The 26,290-nt window shown below is 39.3% G+C and overlaps 1 protein-coding gene across 1 annotated transcript; it reads right to left on the bottom strand.

Annotated features, from left to right (window-relative positions):
* Positions 1 to 4,578: 4,578 nt before the first annotated feature.
* LOC104267024 (carboxypeptidase B-like) lies at positions 4,579 to 25,831 on the bottom strand. The gene is made up of 11 exons (XM_009864921.1): positions 25,761 to 25,831; positions 25,579 to 25,654; positions 23,268 to 23,392; positions 20,932 to 21,031; positions 19,196 to 19,297; positions 17,739 to 17,840; positions 15,246 to 15,356; positions 15,057 to 15,147; positions 14,330 to 14,532; positions 5,958 to 6,042; positions 4,579 to 4,766 (listed from the first exon to the last, which is right to left on the bottom strand). The coding sequence occupies exons 1-11, from the start codon at positions 25,829 to 25,831 to the stop codon at positions 4,579 to 4,581; spliced, it is 1,254 nt and encodes a 417-aa protein (XP_009863223.1).
* Between the last annotated feature and the right edge of the window lie 459 nt (positions 25,832 to 26,290).

Genomic DNA, 26,290 nt, shown 5'->3' on the forward strand with positions numbered 1-26,290 from the left:
AGCTGAGGCCTGAACAGGCTGCCTTGTAAAGCACAGGCTGATTTTCTAGCACAATTTTTTTTGTTAAGAACAAAAATTTCTTTCTCTGAACTTCCACTGTGTGTCAGCAGCTGCTTGAAAACTTTGAGCAAACTGGGAAATGCCTTCCCAAGAAGCACGTGTTTTAACTCTCACCCGACTGTCGGGACTTGCTGTGTGTCCTGGTTTGAGAGCCCCGGGATGAAAGTTCTCTGGGGCTCCCGGCCCTGGGGGCAGTCACCATGGGCGAAGGGGAGAAAGCTGTGCCTGTGGGGAGGAGAGGATGGTCAGGTGTCCCAAACGGACCATTCACAGCCTTCCTTCCCATGGGGCTCAGGCTTTGAAGGCCTCTCTGGGCAGAGCCCTGGAGCCTGGGGTGCTTGCTGTGCTGGGAGTGTTGCGTTGGCTCTTCATCATCTCTCCCTGTTGCTGCTGGTGTTCCTGCCTCCTGTTTTCACACTGCAGAGGAGCACCTTTCACTGGGACAGGTTGTCTTCTCCTGTCTCCTCAGATGGGAGCAGCCCAGCTCCTTTTTTTGGTTTTTTTTCACTGTCATCAGGACTCTGGGCTCGGCGCTCCCATCTACTGCCAAGCCCAAATGAGCACTTCTTTTCTGCTTGGGCACTGGTTCTGTATTAACATATTATATTGCATCTGGGTATATTTGTATGCTTGTATGACAGCTGTACATAGTTCAACGTCTTCATTGTTAGTGTTACTTTCTCTTTCATTAGCCTGCTTCAGGGCTTTTTTTTTCACCCTCAAATTCTCTCTCTCTGGTTCCCCTGTTACCCTCCCCTGGGAAGGGTGGTGGGGGGATCACAGAGAACATCTGTCAAAGTTTAGTGGCTGGCCCAGACTTAAACTTTGACACCATTACTTCACTCATTTTTGTGGGGGGGGTTACCTGCTTTATATGTTAAGGGGTCAAGAATTTGTAAGTGCTGCCTTTGTTGGTCCTTTGCAGCTGCAATCTGTACTGAGGGGACGTTTCCTCTGTGCGTGGCCTGGTATCTCCAGTATCGCTCTTGTGAGACTTGGCACATGGACAGTCCATTGTCTTTAAAACACTTAATCAGCTCTTAATCCCTTTTGAGTTTTACAGCACTGAAATGAATTTACTGAGTGTATTTAGCTGAACAATTGCTTAATATGAGAAAGATGACAGCTTTTTGATGCCATTCTCAACTGAAAAAACCAGAATACTCCTTTTCTATTTATCTGATTAAAGGAATAGTATAAATCAAATAGGAAAAGCTGGAATTGTTCATCTCAGTCCTTAGCTGACCTCCATCAGGCAGAGATTAATTTCACAGGATCACAGAACCGTTGAGGTTGGATGGGACCACTCAAGGCCATCCAGTTCAACCCCATGCTCAAAGCAAGGTCACCTAAAACAGGTTGCCCAGTGCCATGTCAAGTCAAGTTTTGAACATCTCCAAGGATGGAGACTCCACAACATCCCCAGGCAAGCTGTTCCAGTGTTTGGACAGCCACAGAATAAAATGGTATTTTCTTGTGTTCACATGGAGTTCCATGCGCCCTAATTTGTGCTCGTTACCTCTTGTCTTGTTGCTGAACACTGCTTAGGGGAGCCGGGCTTTGTATTCTGTACACCCTCACATCAGGTGTTTATACACACAGGTAAGATGCCCCTGAGCCCTCACTTCTCTAAGGGTGAACAGTCCCAGCTCTCTCAGCCTCTCCTCGTATGACAGATGTTTCAGTCACTCAGTCATCTTTATGGCGCTTCGTTGAACTCTTTCCAGTGTGTCCCTGTCTCTTGTACTGGGAAGCCCAGCACTGGACCCAGCACTCCGAGTGGGTGTCACCGGGACTGAGTGGAGGGGAAGGTTCACCTCCCTTGACCTGCTGGCACCGCTCTGCCTAACGCAGCCCAGGACAGTGCCGGCCGTCTTTGCGTGCGTGCGCATTGCTGGTACGTCTTCCATTCTTCACAAAATTCCTAGATATGTCAGCGCTGCAAAGTTACTCCCATGTTTTCTTCATGGCTTTTTTTTTTCATAGACATAATTATGATTAAATGTAATCTTTCATGCTACAAAACTGCAGTGTAGGCTTATAGTGTTCACAGCGAAGAGTCAGCTTAAACTGCAATGAAAGAATCAAAATCACATATTGTTTGTAAGGTGGGTTCTATTTGTATTTTGACATTGGTGAAATATTTGCTGTTCCTTTATGGAAATTTTTCTTTAGAAATGGTTGAAAAGGCCCACTTTTTGCAAATGTCAAAATGTACCTCCATCATCCACAAAATGTTTTTATTTCTTTTCGTGTGTCTCTCCTGCTTCTCTGCAGGAGCTATTTCATAACTGAGGAATTGTTTCCAAATAACTATGGTGGCGTCTTTGAAAATATGTTATTAATCAGTTGCCATGTTAATTTTCTGGTTTTTGAAAGCAATGCTGAAATGTGAAGCATTGTGACTAGTTGCTGAACCTTTGCTTCCTCTCTGAATTATCTTTCGGTGTCTCTGCCCTAAGAGCTTACCTGCTAGCAGAATGTCCTTTTATGTTTAAATTTCTCCCCTATATTCTTTGTTTTATGTTCCAAGCTGCATGGATGGCATATCATGTTTGATTGCTCTTCTTCTCTGAATCTGTGTAATTTAACAAGAGGTGCTAGTGAGAGCTTTCTCTGGAGGAGGCACAGAAAAGCTGCATATCACGGCCTTGCTGTGATTTGACTTTTTGACCACCAGAGCTACCAAACATCCCATATTCTGTTTCGGAGTCGCAGGCTCAAGGTAAGTGGGGTAACCCTAACACTGTTGGAGCTGCTGGGTGCTGTGACCTACCCCCCAACTCTATAACTGTGTTGGTTGCTTACAGTCCTACAAAGAGCCTTCCTAATAAAGAATTGTGCTGAGTATCAACAGTACACCTTGCAGTTGGTGTACAGCCTGTAGTATCTTCCCAAATAATATAGTTATGGTCAGGATAGTCCCAGGGCAGTTGTTAATACTTAGTTAAAATTAGCCAAAATATTTTATATTCTGAATAATTTATTTTCCTGCCCTTTGTGACATGTTTGGCTCTGGCCAGTATGTTCTGTTTGCATCCTGTGCTATTTTTAGTAATGTTGATTATCATTCCCCCCACTTCTGTTACAAAACAGAATGACATGTCTTTTTACTGGTACGTGCTACTTTCACACATGGGTTCAGTTTCACCAGTGATCAAAACCAGATGGATCAGTTGTGTGTGAGGACTAGTTTAATCTGAGTGCTCTGCGCTAATTGGAGTGGGTGAGTGGGTGTGTTCTTTATTTTTCTTATACATGTAAACAAAAGAGTAATTTTAAATTGTACCTTTTCTCTCTGTTTCCCTCCACAGAAAACAGGCAAAAAGGAGAACACATAGTTTTTTGACAGGTCTTAATCTGGTGATTTTCCTTGGAGATCTGCTTTCTCTACAGGTGGCATTTCATGGGCTGTTTTGAGTGCATCAGCTGGGGATGTGCCAGAAATAGTGCCAAGTCCAAGAGTGTTAAAAGGGCAGCGGAAGCCTCTGTTCAGATCTTCTGGCAATGGCAGGAAGATCAGCCAGGTTCTGTATTGACATAAGGGTTTTTTCCCCATCTTTCTGTAGAGTGTGACCCATATTAACCAAGCTCTAAACAGCATTAATAAATGCCAAACACATTTTGTGCAGCTGCATGGGAAAGCTGCCCAGAGTGGCTATTTATCACTCTGACTCACTCCGACCCAATGAGACCCACGTTACCTGTACAGAAAATGGATCGGGAGTGGATAATTTTTTACAGCTTGTAATGCAAGAAACAGTTAATAATTTATCACCAGACTGTCTTTATGGCTGTTTATGATTCTTCTGCTCATGACAGTAGGAACATTAGGGGGCCACAGGAAGTACCAGGACTCTGATTATATTTTGAGAAATACTGCTGTAATGAGTGTGAGAGCCTTAAATGCAGGATAGTTTATAGCACAATTTGTATCAAGTCTTGGTCTTTAAAACTAATAGTAATTATAAGCTTCGGCACTGAGGTCAGATTGGACTAACAATGACCTTAGTTGCAAACTAGTTTTCAGTGATGGGACAGAGCCAGGAGTGGGTTTTGAGAAAATTCACAAGAGCGTATCAGAGCTACATCATTTTAAATGGATGTGATGTGAACTTTTCCTTGCTACTGTTGCCATTAAGGCAATGAGTGGTTGGATGAAAGTGCATTTATATGAAGCACCTAGCTGTTTGCATTCTGTTTAGCATTCAGGCTGCGTAAGTTCTTATGTTCTGCACATCTGCTATGTGTAAAGATAATTTAAATCATTAAGGCAACTTTTACCTTAGGTTGATTAAGCTTGTTGTGCTCTTTCTTTTAGACCCCCCTGACTATATCAATTGCCTTAGTAAAAGATAAAATTTCTCATGACAAACTTGTAGCTCTATTGACCTATGATGAACTAAGGATATAATTAAGAATAGGAAGTAAAGAGTAATAAAAACCTGTTGTTAGGGAAGAATAAAAAGGTAGGCATTTTTGAATAAAGCATTCTTTTATAGCTTTTAGAACTGCATTCTAATACAAATGCTCAAGGACATAATTAGCAATGTATTTAACGGCAAGTAAAGTCTCTTCACAGGTTGGCTTTATCTGAGATTCAGGGAGAAGAAAACCATATCTACCAGTGTCTCGGAGCTCAAAAGTGAAAGAGTACTTGATGCCTTGATCGTAAGCCCAGTCATCAGAGCCCCCTGCAGCAGGATCTGTTGATAAATAAATAACATAAAGCTTAACTGCAAAAGTGTGGATACACATTGAAATTACTTCGGAGTCACATTACGTAGCCAGAAATGCAGGAAGAACAGGTAAAAAGGAATACTCAGTGAATTGATTGATTTCTTCCACTCATGGGAAAGCTTCTGTGATTTTAGACCGTTTGTGAACTTCATTCCAGCTGACACGTGCAAGCGAATGTAAACAAGCTGAACTGCTCCCTCCTTGTCAGTGTTGTGGAGACACCATGGGAGGAATGTCTAAGGAACAGGAGCATGGCATGCTTGCATGAGATTGTTGAGAAAAATTTGGTGTTAGAAACATATTCCCTCTCATTTGGTAGCTTTTTCAGGTTCCTACAGATCTGAAAGAACTGCAGATCTGGCATATCAGCTCCATCTTTTTCTTCTGGACAAAAGGTACCCTCAATTTCCGGTATGAAGGCAGTCTCTTTTGCTAAGAAGCGATCCTCCAGAATTTCTAAGCATCACCAAAACATTTCTAAAGGAAAACCCTCCATAAATTTTCTAAAACTTGGGAGAAAGTTTTTAAAAGTTTTTTTAAATTATTTAAGGAAAGAGAATTAGCAATGGGATTAGTTCCCATATTTAAGTAAATTAAGAGAACTTAATTATAAGAGATACTAAAATTCTAGAAATCTAGATTTAGCAACCTCAGTTCAGCTTTTGACACTGCAAAGGCCATATCCTCTCAGCTGAGTTCCCAAGAAGGGTAGGAGAATGGAATTGTAACTGAAACATTTCTCAGGCTGTAATGCAAAGTAAAAGCAATAGTTATCAGTGTTGCTAGAGTCGTTATAGCTGTTCTTTAGGATTTGCATCATGTTTTGCATCATGTTTTCACTTTAACCTGGAGATAACGGAAAGGCAGAAAATCTCAGGTCAAGATTTGTATGTTTAAATCTAAGCTGTGTATGATTTAGGAATTCATGAATTCCTAAACACTTGACCACAACACTACCTTCCAGAGGGTCACACACTCCCTGGGATCCTTAAGGAATATATCATCCCATATTTTAGGAATAATTGATTCCATAGGTACCTCTAACTGCATGCATGGAGCGGGGGGAGGAAGGGACTGCTAAGGAAGAGGAATAAGAATCACTAGAAAACTGCATTTGATAGTCTTAGTAGCACTTAATACAGATGGTCAGTACTTACAGATTGTTGTAGCTCCTGGACCGTATGTATATTTGGTATTATACAAACTGGCCAGCTGTTCGGATGCAGCACGAGCAATGGAATTCTGTAGGAAAGGAAGAATGATAAATGCAGATTTTCAGAAGCCTTCTGAGTGAATCTAAGCAATTACATTGTTGAGTAAACTGATAAGCCATGCTTGAGAAGTTTTTATTTGAAAACCATTGTTCACCTCTCAGAACGACTAGATGCCAGAAGCTGACAAGGCACAGCTTGTCCTCTTGTTGTGAAAAGAGCTGATCAGGAAAGAACTCGTTCTCCAAGCTTTAATGAAGTATAGACCAGTCTGTGCGTTGCTCTGCTGATGTACAGCCTGCTGTATAGCCTGGTATAGTTTGGAAAGGTAAGGGAGTAATAGGCAAGAGGATTTTCTATACTTAGAGGACACTTGGACAAGATAAAAACTCAATAAAGAATCTTGTGTAGAGGTAAGAGAATGTTAGAGAATAGTAATAACTTGGTTCAGTAAATTGTGGCTTTTCCTTCTATTCATGCAGTGGTAATTTCAGAGTAGAGTCAGCTTAGTCAGTGGAGTTGAACACTGATACGAAGGGAAGCAGATTAAGGTCCTATAAATGTTAACAGCCAGAAAAGGCATAAATTACCCTGGAACCATATGTAGTCTCATTAATTTCAATTCATTTCCTGTGCACAGAGGGACTCATTCAACTCCCACTGATTTCAGTGAGGATTGGATCAGGCCCATCAATAGCACTAAGAGGTTTTGTATGTTTGCATTACGGAAAATTACAGACTTTTCTTTGGAATGTCTGACTTATCCAGTTCTTCATTATACAGCATGTTGGTAATAAAACATGAAAACTGTTACTAACAGATGATGAATATGAATGATTTTTGAAAGCAGATGTTCAATATAAGAATAAGCAATGGGTTGCCATATCTTTCTTTATAGCTTGCAGCTGAATGGCTTACTATTCCAGGAATTTCCTTGAGCCCCTTCTTTTTCTGCAGGTTATACTCTGGCTTGCTTCCTGGTGGAAGATATATTGTAAAATAGTGTCTGTTCATCCTTCTGCCTCAAGTGTTGCTGTGAATTACTTGAAACGTATTGGACACTGTGTTTAGAAAAACTTAGTAAGTGAGAGAGTTTTCTCCGCTTTTACAAAGAGTTTTAAATATGTTTGTATTAGCACTGGCAGCCTACTTTATTGCAGAATTACAAGTGTGTACTCATTGCCAAATATTGGATTTTGAACATTCTAGAATTACAGGAGTTTGCTGTAGGAGTCTGTGGTCATTTAGCACATTAAGAATATTTAAGCAAGGCAGACCAAAATGTATTTGAAGCTTGTCCTTCCAACGTTGGCCATACCCGAACGTGGGATTTGCTTTCTGGCCTGTTTTCCAAACACAAGCAATCATAGGAAGAATGTTGTAGCTTTGCATTTTGCAATCTTGGATTCAGAGCAACTAGGCTAAATGAGCTCTCACCTGTGTTGATTTTTGTGATATTTTGGGGTTTGGTATTTTTTGGTTTTAGCTTTGGGGTTTTTTTGTTGGATGAGGGTTTTTTAATTCCTTAACAGGCTGATTTTTGTAAAATCCCCAATAACTTTTTAACATGTTGAGGGAATTGTAGCAGTTGGAGACTACTATCTGCTAGTGATACCATGTTTTCTTCAGTCATCTTTTATTTATAATATATACATTTAACCAGCAGCTGAGATTGAGTCAAATCTTGCCTCAATAGTAAATAAATTTTTAAATGTAAACTGATTCTTTCTCTTTTTAAGTATATGCAAAGTGGAAATTAAATTTGGAAAGATAGTCTGATACTATGTATCAGACTATCTGGTAATTCATACTTGCCCTCTCTTTAGTAAGCTGCGTGGTGACAACAGAATAGCAGAGCTGCTCTATGGGAAGAGCAGAGGATTACTTTGACACAGCTACCCAATGATGGCTTTAAATCATACTAGAATAGATACTAGAAAAAGTATGTCAGGAAATCTTTTTACCTGAGGAATTTTTTTTACTATTGGTCAGGAAGTTGTAAAAAGAAACTTCTAGAAAGATCAGTTGAGATTTCCAGTTGTTAAGAGCCTGGAATCTAAATAAACAACTTCCTCAAGCTTTCCAGGTTGGAGGTCAAGGTGGTATTTTAAATGACCCTGTCTAAGTGGAAAACAGGACTGATCATTTATCATTTCATCATTAAATGAAACTATCAGAAGTTTTGATATCTGATTATTTTTCTTTAAGTGACTCTCTACCTTTTGCTTTCCTAATAGGTTTTAGTCCAACACCTAAAGGTAAAAAAAAAATTTAAAAATCATCTTTATAAGAAGTAAATTAATAATAATAATAACAATAACAACAATAATACAGAAATAATAAAAAGTAAATAATTGTGAGTATAAATACAAAACATGATGATTTTTTTCCTCTTATTTTTTTTCTTTTAAATAGCACAATTACTCAAAACCTTCTGTAAAAAGGAAATTTCATGGAGACTTGTGCAGTGGTATATAAATAATGCCCAATATTTTCCAAATGAAAAACTGATATTTAGCTTTTGAAAAGTGGTTTGGATTTTCAAGCCTGTATATTATTTGGAATACAGATGGAAGGTGAAACATCAGTATCTTTTTGGCCTTTGCAGATACTCTTTGCTGTTGAGCACAACTCACTAAAGTGAATTGTTGTGGTTTGTTGGGAGTTTGTTGATTTTGGTTGGGGTTAGGTTTTTTTGATGTTTTGGGTTTTTTTGGTCATTTTTTGTTTTTTTTACACTGTTAAGAATTCCTCTCTTACACGGAAAATTTTGAGTTATAGTATCAGAGTTATAGTACCAGAGTTATAGTACCAGAGAAACAAGTGGCGTCCTGAAGTCCTAGAAACAACTCCAAATTAGTATCATGTAACTGGGAGCAGAAATGACTTGTCAGCTCTGACTTGCTGCTGAACTCACAGAGCTGGTCCCTTCGACAGAAGGTGGTATTCCCTGCGTGGGCCACCCATCTGTGTTTACATAGCAATTAGTAATATTTTGCTTGATTTTGTGTACAGACTGCGTGGGCCAGCGAGGCAGCAGTTCTCAGTTGCCATTATCTTACATAATTCACAACTTTTAAACCTGTTTTCTTCAGTTATTAGCTTTTAATGAAAGATACGTTACTGGCCTCTTTCTCCCAACATCTGGAGTTTTGAACTAACAAGATAAATTATCAGGCTAAGCATCTTCTGTGTGCTTTTAGGTAATATTTTTGGGAGCATCTCTCATTTTGCTCTTGTCTCATCAGGCTAGATTTGCCAGCAAGTTGTGGTTGTTTAGAAACGCTTCGGGGATGTTGATCATGCAGCTACTGCATGTGGACAACTCCCTTTGCCCTCACAGTCTGACAGTGATCTGGAAAGACTTTCCACTGACTGACTGAACCTCTCGCTCTCTTCCCTCACTGGACTGCAGACTGATTTGCTCAAGGCCAAAAGCTGTATTTTTACTTCACTTACTGTATTCTCTCTTCACCTCAGTCTCGTGTGCTACTTAAGCAACCCTCCACTTCCTTTGTAATGAAAGTCTGAAAATGTGATATTTGCAATGTTAGCTTTAGCCAAGTGAAACCAAACTTCTGAGACTTCTTGTTTTGCCAGTAAAAACAGACTCCCCTCAAAAGAGTCCACAACTGATGTGTACTTTAGTTCACTGTTCTGTTGTTGCTCACAGTTAAGCATGTCCCCCAAGAGTCCAGGGAATCCAGCCAAATGGAGCACTTCAGTATGATGCTTCTTTTTTCTTTGCAAGCCCGTTTCTCTGTGGCAGTATCACAGAGTATTTAAGAAATCGATCCCTGGTGAGAGGGTTTCCAGTGTGACTGAGTTAAGGTGAATGTGCCCTGCATCCATCTGAGACTCCTGTCTTTCAGCCAGATTCAGGCATGAGCTTCACCTGGAATATGCTGCTACTAAAACCATCCTTTTCACCTGTAAGACTGTCAGTACTGAACAGTTCTATTGTGGGACATCTATTGTGGCAAAATCCGTAGAGGAGCTGTGAAGCCAATTCCAAATACTGATTTTCTCCCCACTTTCCTGTTGGCTCTGCTTTGCAGTTGACTTTAACAATATTTAAACAAGTAGTACAGACACAGGAGTTTGCAACATCACAGATGCAACAACACATAGGTTGCATCTCCTCACTGGTATATTCAAATCTCTTAGATGATAGGATTTTTGCTGTTCAATAATTCTTACCTTCAGGTCTTCATATATATTAAACACATTCAGGAATAAAGCCATGAGTGAAAAGACTTTGCTCCCAGATATCAGGTGAAATAATCCGACCAATATTCACGAAGTCATGCAATATATTTGAAATTCACTCCTCCCACAGGCTACACAATCTCTGGGCATATCTCCACTTTCTACTATATCCAACCCAATATGGAAGGTGAATTTCTGTGAGCTGAAACAACTAATGTGGCCAGTAAGCATTCAAGTACTACAAACTGAAATCTTGTGTCTCAAATATTGTCTTGGTTTATAAAATAATGTAATATTCTACACCCTGCCAAATAATAATATACGTACGTTAATCTGACAATGAACGTGAAGTGGCTGTGGACATTTATTTGGCACTGAGTTTGTTGTTTAAGAGATCAAATTGACCTGCACGATGCACATTATCAGATCATAGTTTGGAACCAATTCAAATACAAACAAATGTTGATAAAGCTAGATTTGTCTGCTGAAAATGAGGAAAGCATAGGGTGACCTAAAGGGGAGCTAAGGCCAAAATATGAACTGATGAAAAATATGGGCTGAACTATTTGTGAAAAGTGTGATTAAATACAGACCTCTTTACTGCAAGAGGACAAAAATGTGAACAATAAAATGAAGATGAAAAGAATCTTTTTGGGGTTTAGAGGGATACTGGTCCTGCCAAGCATGTTTTTTAATTGTGAAAAGGTAATGCTTCTGTTCTCCCTAGGAGATATATTCAAGCATGTATTTTGTGTGCAGGGTGACACTCCAGGGTATAGTAAAGAGTGAGTCAAGAGGGTTATGAAGCAGGCAAAATAAGATTCACCAAAAGGACTACATATTTCTTTAAGGCTGTCATCACAAGATTATTGTGTAACTTCCGAGAAGTTCTTGACCTAGATTTCTTTGTCTTGGTTGTTTTTATTTCTGTTGTTCAAGTATTGTTTGGATAACAGTGAAAGTTTTGTGCAACACTCTTGTAGCGGGGTGGAAGGGTGGGGAACAAAACAACAACTCTGAATAAAGGGGGAAAAGTTTTGGGAAAATCCTTGTGAACTGTGGGGCTGAGATCCTCAGAGATCCTCTCACATCAAAAGAGAAGAGTGGGAAGTTGTGAGTAGGACGAGACATACATGATTTGTAACATGTTTTACACCCCAGGGCTGGGGGTGGTTGAGGAATGGTTCTAATCCCCAACTCTTAAGTTACAATAACTTTGAGGTTGTTCTGATTTACTACAACAATGCAGTGGATGTCTGGGACTCTCAGAGTACCCTGTTCTACCTGAGAAACCAAAACCAGAATAGCTTTATCCCTTCTGGCGATTTCTTGAGGCTGTAAACAGAAAAAGTCTTTTGAGCCCCAAGGACACACTGTTTAGTACGCTTGCAGGAAAGGAAGGTACAAGCGTTCTCTAGATCTTTCTCTTCCGCAGACTTAGTGTCTTCAGTCTCAAATGACTCAATTTTCATGCCTTTCTAGAGTTCAGATGCTGGAATGCAGCATAAACCCCATGGTATTATACTACCTTTAATAAATGTGGTGGAACAAAATGTTAATGATAAGCAGACATGTGAGGTTTTGTTTAAGCACATGTCCAGTTGCTCACTGAAAGAGATAAGAAATTGGGAACAGATTTCCTTTAACTCATTAGATTTATCAGAGTAAAAATAACATCTAAGATAAGATAATGGCACTATAGATTTTGCTTCTTCATTTGCAAAATGATTTATGATCCTTTTATTTGCCCAAACATTTTCTATTAAAAGCTGAGATTCTCATTCTTTAGCATTTCTTTAAATTATAATCCAGGCAGAACTTTTAGACATGAAACACAATTGGCATACAAAATAATATCTGTTTTTGTAACTGTCTCGTTTCGAGGAAGTACAATTGTTGATTGAAAATCTTGAATTTTCTTTAGTCACAGCTTAAATGAATGTGTTTTAAGTATTTGAAGTAACCTGAAAAGCTGCACTTTCGAACCTGACCCAGAGCCCATTGAAGTCAGTCTTTCTATTTAATCCACTGACATTGGAGTGAATTAGGCCCTTTCTGTTTAATTATCCCAACAACAGGCAATGTTGATTGGGTGATACTCTGACCTCATTCTCCAAAAGAAGGGGTTTTGGCAAGAAGTCTTCCCTTGTTAAAAATCAGATGCTGCAGAAGTTGAACACCTCTGGGATCCTGCTGTCTTTTTGTTGAGATCACCAGTAGAAGAAATATTTTCCCTTAATTAAGATGTGAAAAACACTCATAAGGTCACCTTGTCATGGTGCTGAGATTTGTGATTGCTTTGTAGTGGAAAATAATGGAATTCCCTCTGGGATCAGTGTGCCCGATTTAAAATATAGAATAAAGTGATGTTGGAAAGGCTGACTTGCAAAGTGAAATTGAAAGGTTAAAGAGAAATATACAGCCTACATTCCTAAGCTACTTATATTTATGCTGAATGGTAATAGCAGAGCAGTCCTCTATGGCAGGAAAGGGAAGTTTTTTAGTGATAAAAAGTGTAGAACTTTAGTATGGGTGATTTGTTAAATTTTACTATGTGTTAGAATAGAACATTGCTAATATAAAATTTTAGTTCAGAAAAAGAATATGAACACCTAGAAAGACACATAAATTCTTTTTTATTGTTGAGGATTGTTTTAATAATGAGCTGTCGATGTAAACTTTTTCCATCTGATACTGTGAGAAACATACTGTACTTTTAGTTATAGTTTCATCACATTTGCTCCTGATTCAAAAAACAAGGCAGAATGTCAGGCAAATTTTTAACATGTGGGAACTTTGTGATCTTGACAACAAAGCGGCTTCAAGTGTTTTGTGTTAGTTTTTGTTAGACTGAACTGCAATGTGTGAAATATGAAGTTCTGTAAAAACCTAAGACAAAAAATTATTACAGTTCCCTAGAATAATTGCAATTAAAAATTTCTGGATTATGAATCAAGAAAACAAAATCTTCGTCTTAATTTCATCCTCTCTATTAAGCTGTAAAAAATGTAATAAGAAACCTCACTGTTGGCCCCATTTTGTATTTGTGCTTCAGAATCATGACATCTATTTGGGAGCACTCATAAATCTGTCAAACCTGCACAGCAGAGCAACACACAGTGCTGTTGCCTTGGACTTTTGGCAGCATCCAGGAAAGAGGGGGAATCGAGATTTGTTTATTTTGGTTTGCTGTGTTGTTTTCCCTGCCAACAGCTTCAAATTGCTAATATGTCAGACAACTGTAGTAATTTTATTATTCATGATTGTTGATTTTTGGTCTTATAAAATGTTTACAACTTGTATACGAATTTAATAGTTTTAACACCTCTCTCTGTTTTTAAGGATAAAAACAATATGTATTACAGACTGTTGTTATCATACTTAAATGAAATTAGGGTGTGGCCTTTCTCTAGGATGAATAAAAATGCCTTTCCCTCTAAAACACCACATTCACCCTGTCCTCTTCCAAATAAAAGGTATGTTTGAATCCAGGCCTGTTTAGAAAGGCCTCAGAACTGACATATTTTTCCCCTCTTTTGTGTCTAACTATTTTTAATTATACCTTTGACAAAAACTGCCTCCACGTCCTGAACCTCTATCGATAGGAGTTTCACCATTTCACTTCAGTGAGAGCTGAGGTTCGGTAGGAAGTGGTAGACAGATCCTTGTCTGCTGTTGATGACACCACTGCAGTCATTTCATAGTTATTACAATCTATCAAGCTGTTAGCTTGACTTACAGGGCATAATGTTTCCATGTAATGAATTAAAGCTACATGCACAGCCACCTCTTGAGTCAGGAAGAAGCAGTGCTGAACAGCATAGTGGATTCCTGTAGAGCACGACTGGAAGACAAACCTGACCTTGTGGCAAATTCATTGTGTATGTAGGAATTAAATAAGGCTCTTGAGTTTATCCTGTGCTTGAACTATCCTGTAGCCATCGTGGTTTCCCTTGTTCTTGCTAAGAAAGACTGAAATATTTTCAAAAACTGGCAGTACAGATTTTTTCCAGATGTTACGGAAACTGCTCGAAGTTAAATGGACGTAAATAGCAAGTGATGATTTTTACTTATTCTTTTCATTATGACAAAATGACAAAGAGACTTACCAGTTCGTTGTTATTAGATGGTAAATTGTAAGTATATGAATAAGGAAACAGTAGCAGCTGGGAGTAGGAGTGAATTGTCAAGTATGCCTTGATTGTAGAAAGATGCTCACGAATAAAATCAGCCAAAGCCTTGGTCTCCTTTTCAGACTCAGGTGCAGAGCCACAGTAAGTGGAATCACAGGGCCTTTTTGAGGCCCCCAGACCTGTGAAGAAAGGTGAATTTAATGAGTAATTAAAAAAAGTTGATTGTAAAGCCCTATATTATGTGATTTGGGATATCAATTTGCTTCGGTATATAATAGCTTTCTCCTTGCCTATCTCCCCAGTTTCTACATTTGAAGAAACAGCCAAGTGGAAATCACTCAGAAGAGAATGCCTCTCCACTGAAAAAAAACAACCAGAAGAAAATTCTTTTGGTTTCTGTACTGAACTCATGCAAGTGCTTGTGTGTGTGTATACACGTGTGTGCAAGTTTGTATATATGTATGTATGTGTGTGTGTGTGTATGTTCATAGAAGTAGCCATCCTGATGACACTATAACCAAAGTCTGGTTTCTACCCAAAACTGCTCCAAAAAGCAAACCTGAGCTACTTCAGAATGCTATACTGGTAGTCTTCACTCAAGCTTGAGCTGGACCAACTGCCGGGTAGGGAAAATCCATAGTTAGGTACCTTGGCTCTTGCACCTCTGTATGATCACATGCATCTATTGTTAGGAGACACTTACTGCACCAGCCAGCATTAAAATTCCTGTTGGGGTCTGTACCAAGGCAAAGGCTACCAGCATTTTTAGAGCGTGTCTTTCTCCACATGCGGTCCTGAGATAGAATGGTGAAGCATAGATCAAAACTAAGAGAAAGTTCCAACAGATGGCTTTTCCAGCAATACTATTCTCAAGAAAGAAAAATGTACTTACATTTGTCCAAGTGTAAATGTAACCATCAATATTCAAAACAGGCAGAACATAGAAGTCCAAATTGTTGAGGAGTGTGGTCATGACAGTATCTTTTCCATAAGTCTCAACAGCCTAGTTGGAGAAAGGTAGGAAAAGCTGACAATGCCTTTGTAGATCTGTATCTCCCTTGTGTATTTAAAGGCCCAGGTCTGGATCAGGACTTAATGAATGTAGCGGACAAAGTCATTCAGGTCACTCTACCCTGTGAGGTGCCAGCTCTGTGGTATTCCATACCCTTACAGGATCTACACTGACTGTCCTGGCTGGCCAAGCAATCTGGGCACTGTTGGTGCTGGGCTGGATGTTCAAAGGGAAAGTCCTCTCTTCACATCATGCAACAACTGATGCTGCATGGAATATGTGGTTTGCACTGATCAAACAACAGACTTGCGTAGGAAACCCCAGTCACCCCACTCAAGCCACACTGCTGTTAGAGCCATCTCATTCTCATAGACAGATTATGTGGTAAAGCGGTGTTGATTTTGAACAAGATAATAAATCACTGGAAAGAGGTTTGCATCTACTAGCTTCTGGTTTACAGAGAGAGCAAAGTTTCTGTCCATATATTCTCCCTACATCATTTTACTTTAAAAGTTTGGGTTTAGTTTATGTGAGAAGGAAGATTATTTTTTCCAGTTTTTAATAACTTGTGCAAAGAAATTTCATTAATAACCAAAATTATAGAAAATATTTCCAAAGAACATCCTTACACGTTTCCAGTCATAATGCTGCAGATATTTCCCTGCACTTTTCCAGTCAACGTACACTCTGAATAACAAACATAAGAACTCCTGCCATAAACCTGTGTCTCTTGATTGTTCATGACCTGGCACTTTGTACACTTGTTCAAAGATCTGTTTCAGGGTCAAGGGAGCCCACAATGATCACGAAAATTTACTCTAAGTATGTTGCACTCATGTTTCCTATACTCTTCACAGACATAAAGGACAACACAGCGAGCAATGCGCTGGAGAAAGACATCTTTTGCCCTGTAACTAGCAGCTGGGAAGGTTGGATGCAGAATGTAGAAAAGCAGTTTCAGATCACTAGAACTTACTTTTTTCTGTTTGGTTTTTTTTAGTGCTAAATTGCAGTGGGTTGTTTTGGAGATACATATAATGATCCACTTTGCTCTTTTATTTTTTTACTTTTATGTCTAGACACAATCCTAAGTGAACTGCTGATATCAGAGGGCTGTGCTCTTAAAGCACTTCTGTGTACCCACGTTTGGATCCACTGAACAGAGCCACTGCTGGTGTCAGGTATGTCCATGAATTAAATGACCAGACGGTGAAAATGACAGCTGCAGTGACGTGAATTGCTAAAAGAAAAATGGTAGCGCATACTGTCTGCAGCCTTATTAGGAGATAATGAAATCACATTCCCATTGACTCCACTGAGATGTCACTTTCAATTTCCATTGCTCCCTACACAAAACCGCATGGCTGGCTGATAAGACTGAGATTCTACTTGCCATCAGTGCCTCTGTCAGCGTGGCTCCCTCTTGTACTTTGGCTTTCATTTACTTGAGTTTCAAATCCCAGCTGCTGCTTCTGGGTTGGTTTGTTTTTTTAAAAAAAAATCTCCAAGCAGGAATTCTTACAAAATCTGAGATTCAATCAATGAGTTGTTCTGCTAAGCTGACTGATCTCCTCCTGCTGAGGGGGAATATACCTCTTCTCTGTAGAGAAGACCCTGCAACAATTGATAACTCCCACCTGCTTTGTACCGGTGGTGAGAAGAAGGAAAAGACAAAGGAGATAAAATTGTTTAATTCACAGCCTAAAGTATCCCAGCCTGAAGTGAAGATAATTTCACCTGTGCAGCTCTTTCCTGAATATGGTTTCGTGTTTTAGAAACCGTTCTGCAAAACTGCAAGTGGCAGCTTCAAGGGTTGTATATGCATTTCCCTCTTCCTGAGTGGAGTTTAAAGAGCTTAATCTGTAGTCTTTCTTCTCTTGGGTTCATTTCCTTTGCACACTCTGTGCTTAGGTCTGGGTTGGTTTCTGCCCTCTCTGTTGCCTTACTGAGTAAAGCTGGTTACAGGGAATATAGCACCTGGTGCTGTAGGAAGACAGCTGTTCTGGTGTGCATTAAGACGCCTTCTGATGTGTTCTTGAATTCCCTGTGTCTATGCAGAGAACATGTTTCTAGTGTTACTAGACCTGTTTGCTTGTCTCTTACCTTTCTTTGACTACAGATGCAAAAAGGAATTTATAGACTGTGTAAGTAACCCTTGTAGTTGTCCGTACCTCTTAGGCATGCTTTTAGGTAGTCCTAAGCTGCTGAAAGATTACAGGCCCAGCCATTAAGATCTGAGATAAGGGGTTTGTGGACAGGTATTTAAAGACAAAATGGCAAGCTGCAGGGGCCTCAGCTCTTTCTGCTCACTTAAGATTTTCTTAAACACAGTTGCATTTTGTAAAATAATCTTTCATCATTAAGCTTACTGACTTCTTTCACAAACCACTGGCAGAAAGCTGGGGAGATCCATTCTCTTGCATGGAAGCCACAGTCCATAAAGATGGCCTTCTTATTTGGACCACTTTTTCCCATCTAAGAAAAAAAAAACAACAAAAAAACAAACAAAAAAAGAGGTCTTAAACAAAATAATTTGTATGCAGAACAAATCAGAGAGCTTACTGACCTAAAAAGTCAAACTTTATACAAATACGGCACTCCTTGAATAAATGGAAATCTATGGAGTGCTCTCAGCTGTAGTTGACTGTGATATTCAAGCTAAACCAACAGACACTTAATATTTCCATTTTTATTAATGTAGATAAGCTCCCCTCCCAATTATTTGATTCTTCTGCACTGTTGATTTATTTCCTGAACTGATTTTGTTTGCTTGAATGATATATTAATGTAAACAGTTATGCAATTTTTGGCAAGTATTCTTTATCCTTTCACACTTATTTAACTCATCGTATCTTATTTATTTGTAAGCATTATGCCAAAAAATTTGTCTTAGTTTAACCCCAGCCAGCACCTAAGGACACACAACTGCTCACTCACTCCCCTTCTCCCTAGAAGGATGGGAGGAAGAGAATTGGAAGGGTAAAATTGAGAAAGCTCAAGAATTGAAATAGGAACAGTTTAATAATTTCAATGTAAAATTTTAATATAACAACAACAATAATGACAGCAACAATAATAATAATGGAAAATAACAAAGATAAATAAAACTCAAGAAAGACAAGTGATGCAAATGGAAACAACTGCCCAGCCAGTCTCCAGGCAGCAGACCCCCACCCAACTTCCGCCAGCTTTATATGCTGAGCATGACATCATATGGGTTGGAACATCTCTTTGGTCAGTTGGGGTCAACTGTCTTGGGTGAGTCCCCTCCCAACTTATTGCGCACTCCCAGTCTACTAGCTGGTGGGGTGGGATGAGGAGCAAAAAAGGCCTTGAGTCTGTGTGAGCACTGCTTAGCAGTGACTAAAACATCTCTGTATTATCAACACTGTTTTCATCACAAATCCAAACCAGCCCCACACTAGCTCCTGTGGAGAAAATTAACTAGACCTCATCCAAAAATAGCACAAAATAATATTTGATGAAGATAAAAATGAATTTGTTGCCTATTGCTAGAGAGACTGACATATATAGATCCTTTTAGAGTAAATCAGTTTACAAACAACAGATGGAGAGAACATAAAGGTAGATGATCATTTAAATAGCTCTCAGGAGTGTGGTTGAATTTATATGTGCAAACTTCTATTATGCCTCTTAAAAAAATCTTAAAAGTTGAATCTATCATAGTAGTACTCAACAAAATATATTAAATCTTCTGCGAAACGTATACGATTATCTTAGCATCACTGTTGTTTTAATGGATATCATAATCCTGTGGAGCTTCATGGAGGAAAAGTCTGCCACTGCCACAAAGTAATCAAGGCACTTACTTTGAGAAGGTACATTGGCCGTCCTTCGTATGTTTCCCCAATTACACTGCGAGAGACAAGGTCTGGGTTCTGAGCAGCAATATCAGCAGTCCAAGCAGCTATCTGTTTAATATGAAGGTTAAATTTAGTGACATCTCTGTTCTTCAGGTCCAGGCTAATTAATTCACAGATTTCAAGCCAGAATGGTACTTCTGAGCATCTAACTTGACCTAATATTTAAAACAGTCTGTAGATTTCCGAGAACTAGTTCCTACTTGTACTAGAGCTGTATGGCTGGATTGAGATTTTCTAGCATGAATTGATCTAAACCTGTGATTGCAGTATGGCTGGTGCATTACAAACTCCTTTGAATGCTGACCCTGTATAATTATGACCTATAGTTATTTCTATACTGCAAGGGTTGTCAGCTGTTGAAACAGGCTGCCCAGGGAGGTGGTTGAGTCACCGTGTCTGGAGGTGTTTGAGAGACGGGTGGATGTTGCACTGGGGGGAATTGTTTAGTAGGTTGATAGGGCTGGGACAAAGGCTGGACTCGATGATCTTCTAGGTCTCTTCCAGCTGATACAGTTCTATGATTCTATGACCTTATCACCCATTAAAATAAATATGTTTTTCTTGTTAAGCTAAGTAGATTGAATGCCTTGAATCTTCTACATGTTGTAATGTTTTCCAGTTTCATGGCTCTTTCATTCATCATCATTTTTGAATTACTGACTGAAGTGCTGGACAGGGATTTGTAGGAGCAATCCACCAATGCCAGATACAAAATAAAGAATGTCCATCATTCTATTTATTATTTAAGGGAAGTAATAACAGCCTTTGTTGTCTTAATATTGGAGCAGATTCCCTTTGTTACAGATGCTTTCAGAAGCCCATAAAAAAAGTTGTCACATCCACACAAGAAACATTTAATGCCCAAAGAGCTATCTATGAATTATGGAAAAGGAAGGAAATAGCAGACAGATTTAGACAAACTGGCAAGGAAATACTAGAAATGTTAGTTGACATTATGCATGTTGGTGTTTTTTTGCATACCAATAACCTTTACAGAGTCAGAGGAGCTTTTGTTCTTATTTTTAAATAGCCTTGTAAAAGGATAAAGTTGATTAGTTCTGTATATGTTCTATAGATACTACCTGGACTGGAAATACAGATTTTTCTTCTTTGAAAATGTAACAGGTGCTTAGTGGGCAATGGTCAGCACAAAAATGAAAGATTTTTGCAAGGAAACACATGAAAGACAGACTGTCCTACTTTTAAGTATAAGAACTGTGATTCAATGAATGATAAGAAGCCACTGCAAAGATGTGGAGCAACATGGTCAAGATTATGTATCAGGAAAAATGAGCATGGCCGTGAAGAAAGGAGAGAGGAGGGAGAGAGGGTGGCTAGAATTGAGGCAAGGAATGGAATCGAGTTTTTTAGCAGCAGAGATGAGAGAAGGAGTGGAAACGAAAGAGCAAATTAGTAGTGAAGCGCATCAGCCTCAGTTGGATTTCTGCCAGAGGTTCTTTGCAGCACTGGGAGCAGAAGTAGAGGAAATAGATGTAGGGGGATGGGTTATGCAGAAGAACTCGGCGATGAGCCAGAGAAGAAGAAGGAGAGTTTGGAGAAGGAGTTCTCATTAATGGATGAAAAAGAAAAGCAAAAGTGAAGAAGGCTGGCAGTGTATCAGGATACATTTTGACTACAGAGGCTGTACCGAGCTGTTAAAGTGGTGAACTTCTAGACTTTACCGTTTCCCAGTTGTTGTACTTTTCATAGCTGTGTGTAGTGGTACGAGCTTTGCTGTTAAACTGGGCATCCAGTGCAGTCTGCAGGTTGTCAATGAGAACTCTGCAATAAGGCACCATGAAAAGCATAAAGAGAATTTACAATTTGCCAGCAGGAGAGTAAGCACCAGGAAGATATTTTAGTGTCATCATGGAAATAGTGTTGCATGGATTGTGAAGTGAAACGTGTGGGGGGGTGATTTATGCATTTGAAAATAAGTTATATTAGGTTTCAACCTACTTCCTACTCACATACTAACAAACCTCCAGAGTGGCAACATTTCGGTTTAAGAAGAAGGACAAGGCTGAGACAGTGTGAGTGTAGAATATGGGCTCTGTGCTGCTGTCAAGTTGCCACATTGCCTCTGCCTCAACAGGAAGAGGAGAGTTAGGCTGCAGCAATGTAACACTCCCACACAGCAACCCAGAGATGTTTGCCTGATGAAATGCTCTGTTAAACCAACCTTACAAAGTGTAGGTGTGGTTTGACAGCTCTATTACAGGTGGTGTCATCCATCCTCCAAGCTACTTTACTGCATGTGAGGTGGGTTGTTATAGTAGGACACACAATGGCAAGAAAACCCGAACATCCTCTCTGGAGTGGTTGGATCTCCTTTCCCTGGGTCTGACACAAAGGCACAGCTCACCTTCAAGCATCCTCTTGAGGACCTTTTGCTTCTATTTCAACCTTGGCTGTGAAAAAATGAAGCCCTCTCGTTTTTGCTTGACATTCTTACAAATCTTAATCAGCCAGGATACGTCCTTGGTCATTTGCGATTTGGATATAAGAGCAGGAGGCCAGTTTGTGAGGCACCACCGGCCTTCAGAACAAACAGTGCAAATGACTGCATTGACGTGATGTCACGGCACTGCAGCTGCACTTCAAAAGAATTGTAACAGCTTGGGTTGTAACAAGGACACTTCACTCAAGTTTGTCAGGGACACCTTCCAGACATTATGGCCTTTGTTGCAATCAAAAGATTTGTACATGGACCTGAGGAAGTTCATGAATATTATAGGGAAAACTAACACATGTAGAGTAACTCCTCCTTTGCCAAAGAGGAAATTCCACCAAAATTAGATTTCTGTGCTGTATGTTGGTTGTGATATTATTGAAGATGATTTCTTCGAGAGTGTTTTTAGATTCTGTTCCCCCGGTGGCATCCAAATCAGACATGGTTAACATGAGGCCAGTAAGTTTATGGATGGATGGATTATTCTGAGATTTATAATCAGAAAAGTTATGTTTCATAAGAACTGTGCAGTGTCCAATGAAGGCAACAACAATAGCACTGAGAGACAAAATCTCTTCACACAGCCAAATGAAGTCATGAGAATTTGATCAAGTAATTTGACTTTCAGTGTTTGAGTACATGATATTGACGGAATATCCATTACACACTGAAGAAGCCTGATAATCAAGCTGGCCCAAGTCAAGTTATAATGCTCAACTGGAGCTAAAGGACAAATGAAGAAAGACAACCCCACTCCAACCCAAAGTCAACTTCTCATCCTTGGCTAATGCTTGCAGTGACAGTGACTGCAAGGTATGCAGTTGCCTGGTTCTGTTCTGTTCTTCCTCTTCCATTAGTGCACTGAAGTGCTACCATTCTCAGCGATGTGTAATGTAGCAGCGTGGTCTATTCCCTCTACTTATATGCCGCGGTTGTAATAATTCATGGAAACTCAGGGCTTTTAACTTCTGGGTAGTATAATTATGAAACATTTAAGCCAATTAAGAGCTCTCTATTTGGAGAGGTCCTTGCCATGCATCTGCTGTGTGACTTGAGTAAGCCCAAGGCTGTCCTGGGAATCTCTTCTCCCCATTCCCTTGGCCCTTTACCTGGCAACTGTCTTCTCTTTGTCACTATTTAACTTGTTTTTTCCCGTCTAGCTAGTTTTATGTGGCTTAGAGAACTTGGTGGGGAGCCCCTCACGGTAGGCTTTGGGTCTCACCATTTTCTGGCTTGAATTCACTGATTCTATCATGCAAACTTGTCTGGTGTACTTTCTAGCTCCTTCTAGATCTTTGCTGCATTTTATCTTTAGTGGGAAATCTTTCTTATCCCCTCTGTACTCCAGCCTTGTGTATTGCAGTGAGATTTCACCTCACCCCTATAACGCAGAGCAGCTGCAGTCCATATGAACTGCCATAGGAAAGCTGAACCCAGTACAGGCGTCCACAGGAGGAATGAAGTTTGTGACAGGAAGATCAGTTGACCAAGACGAAAAGATCAAACACACTTTTCCCAATATTTAATCTGCTTCTATTCAAAATACGGTATAGAGGACAAACTTACCTATACTCCATTCCACTTTCTTTCAAAAGATCTTCAACCTCAAAAGACATGTCAGCTTCAACTCGGAAATCAACTTGCATTTTTGGCCTTACCAGTGTGACAGAGTCTGGCTGCCAAAAGTCAACCTGCAGAAGGCCAAATGAATACAATAACAAGCAAATACATATGTATGGCTGTGATTTTTAAGTGGGCATATATGTGATAGTGATGTTGATGGTGATTAATACACAAAATGTCATTCCTATCCTGTTACACTGACCTAATCTTGCTTGCCAGAATTGTCTACCTAAATTTTAACTCAAAATTGATTAGGAAGATTTTATTAGGCCCTGCAATTTGTACGGCAGAATTCTGAAAATGGTAGTGACAGTTTCACAAATACCAAGTATTCTACAGCATCTGAATGCATACAGACTTGTGTTGGAGATTAAAATAGCTTACTTGTAGAATATGGAAATTAATTGTGAGATCACTTAAAATTATTATGAATTGAAACTTGCTTTGTCTTTTGAGTGACATTACTTGAGTGAGTAACCAGATTTACTGAAGCCTTAGGCCCCAGACTGTGGACTTTTACCTAAGAACTGATGAGACTAGGCTGAAGAAAGGCCTGGAAACAAATGCTGAGAAAGATAAGATCAATAGAAACTGCATTCTTGAGATAAAGAAAAGAATGCCCACTTGGAGAGAGAAAGGATCCAATGAAGAACAAGAAGACCTCAGACTATTGGACTGAAACGTCACATGAGGGGACGTGAACTTGGATGGTAAGGGTGTAATTGTCCAAGTATTTCTTTGTTTGGGGTCTCTCTTGGAGGATCCCAGCTCGAGATGAAATAAACCAACTCTGTGGTCGAACCTAGTGTCTCTTGACAGCTTGGGGATAAGACTGGATCCAACCGTACCTAGACTCCTCTCTGTGAGGAAGTTTAGAAAGCAAAGGGGTCCAGTATGAAACTCATGCCTCAGCGAGAGGGTTGTCCCGGACTCTTCTGTAACAGTTGTGAATATTATAACTCTCTTTACAACCACTTTAATTCTTTGTTCAGGTTTCATTAGAAGTTTTTGCCTGTGAACACTAGACAGAAATGGACTCCTGACTCAGTAGCAGAAGGACGCTACATGAATATTTACATAAATCAGCTGGGAAAGACTGTTGTCTGTATGAGTGCTTTTAAGACTCACTTCACTAAAGTTGGTATAAGGAATTTGTGCATTTGGAAGATGTTTAGTTCAAGGTGGACAAACCACAGTTCTATTATTATTTTTGCTGAAGTCAGCTTCCAGAACTCTGGATTTAGCAACCTATTAAAGGCCAATGAAAGCAAAGCTAGTTTGCTAACCTAATGCCTTTCAGCCTTTCATCTCATGAATGTAAAGGCAGTTGGCACTGGTGGGCATATTCATGAACTATGTGAGTGGCTATTCCAGGATATATGGCTACATCAGTCCTGACTCACTGCTTTCTTTGTATATCAGGGATCTGTGCTTAAAAGAAAAAAGAAAACAAAAAAAAAAATCCCTTTATACTACACACTAAAAAGCAAGCATGGTATATTCATTTTCTTAATATTGCTAGCACCATTCCAATAGTACATTCTTCTACAGAATACAGAATAGCATGTGATACTAGCCTGTTGATGATAGTTCTCCACATCTGTACTTCATTAAACATACCATCCTTTCATACTACAGATAATGCTGTCTTCTTCACCAACAGCTATTTTACAACATCAAAGCTGAAGAGAAATATTGAAAACACATTTGCTGTCTTTGTTTTTTTTTCTCATGTCATTGTGTCATCATATATCTACATCAAGGTCAGTGAGAAACATCCAGCTTAGCTGGAGAGAAAGGAAGCTTTAAAGAAAAGTCAGAGAAGAAAAGATAACATGAGAGACTAGAGGCCATTTTTAGATTTTTTAGATTATTTGCATAAGCAAAATGTTTGCCTACAATGGTAAAAGTTCCAGTAGTTGGAACTGCCATGTTTTCTCTCATACATTCTTGAAAACATTCCACACTGAATACAGCATTTCAGATTAACTTACTTTATTAATACATGTGGGCAAGCAATTTCATATTCAGACCAGGTTAAACAGACTTTCTAGGAAGGTGTTGGAAAATGCTTATATAGCTCTAGCTTTATTACCTTGCCCTCTTCCTTCCGAAGAAATGCTCCAGCTGACTTGAATGGAATCATGATTAGGTTAATGCAGTAACTTTTTTTTTTTTAAAGATACATGATAGTTGAACAAAAGGAGAAATATCCTTTTCAAATGCAATATAGTCCCTTCCCCAAGTTCCTTACCTCAATGTTGCTGGCAAGGGAATTGATGATTTCCACCTGCTCATCATTCTGCGGAATCACACGAAACACCTTCTGCCTGAAAGGGGAAAAAAAGATTGAGTTTGAAACAGGTAAGTCAACTGAAAGGCTTTTGCTCATGCAGAAGAAATTGTGCAAATATATATCTTGATGTCTGTACTTACCCATCAAAGGCGAGATCCTGCAGGTGAGCAGAAACAGCTGCAGCACCTATGAGAACCAAGAGTGCCCACATTTTTTTTCAACAAAAGCCCCCAGATTTTCAGTTCTCTTATGCAGCTTTTATAACCTATTTTACACTGCTTTTTATCAGTTATACACCAGAACAACACACTAATCAACTGATAGAATTTTCCCTTGGCCTTGTTTTATTTAAATACTATTTATGTGTTTTACTCCACACCTGTGAAAACAGCTGAAAGTCTCAAGGAGGGCTGACTAAAGAACTTTGCTACTTGAGTCAGATAAACTCTTGATATGAGAAAATGAATTTAAGTTCCTTTGTTCTTTTCTGTTGTATTTGATTACTTTTTGGCAAAAAAAAAATTGTTTCTGGATTAAAACCTTTATAATATTTCAGTGTCATTTTATATAATAGTAGATGTCTATCTGATACTGCAGTGTGACTGGTCTTAATCACGAAGCATTGTCCCTCTGCCTGAATAATATGGGGCTGACTCTGACAAAAGAAGAG

This window comes from Apaloderma vittatum, unplaced genomic scaffold, assembly GCF_000703405.1.
Source record: "Apaloderma vittatum isolate BGI_N311 unplaced genomic scaffold, ASM70340v1 scaffold10612, whole genome shotgun sequence".
Classification (NCBI taxonomy): domain Eukaryota; kingdom Metazoa; phylum Chordata; class Aves; order Trogoniformes; family Trogonidae; genus Apaloderma; species Apaloderma vittatum.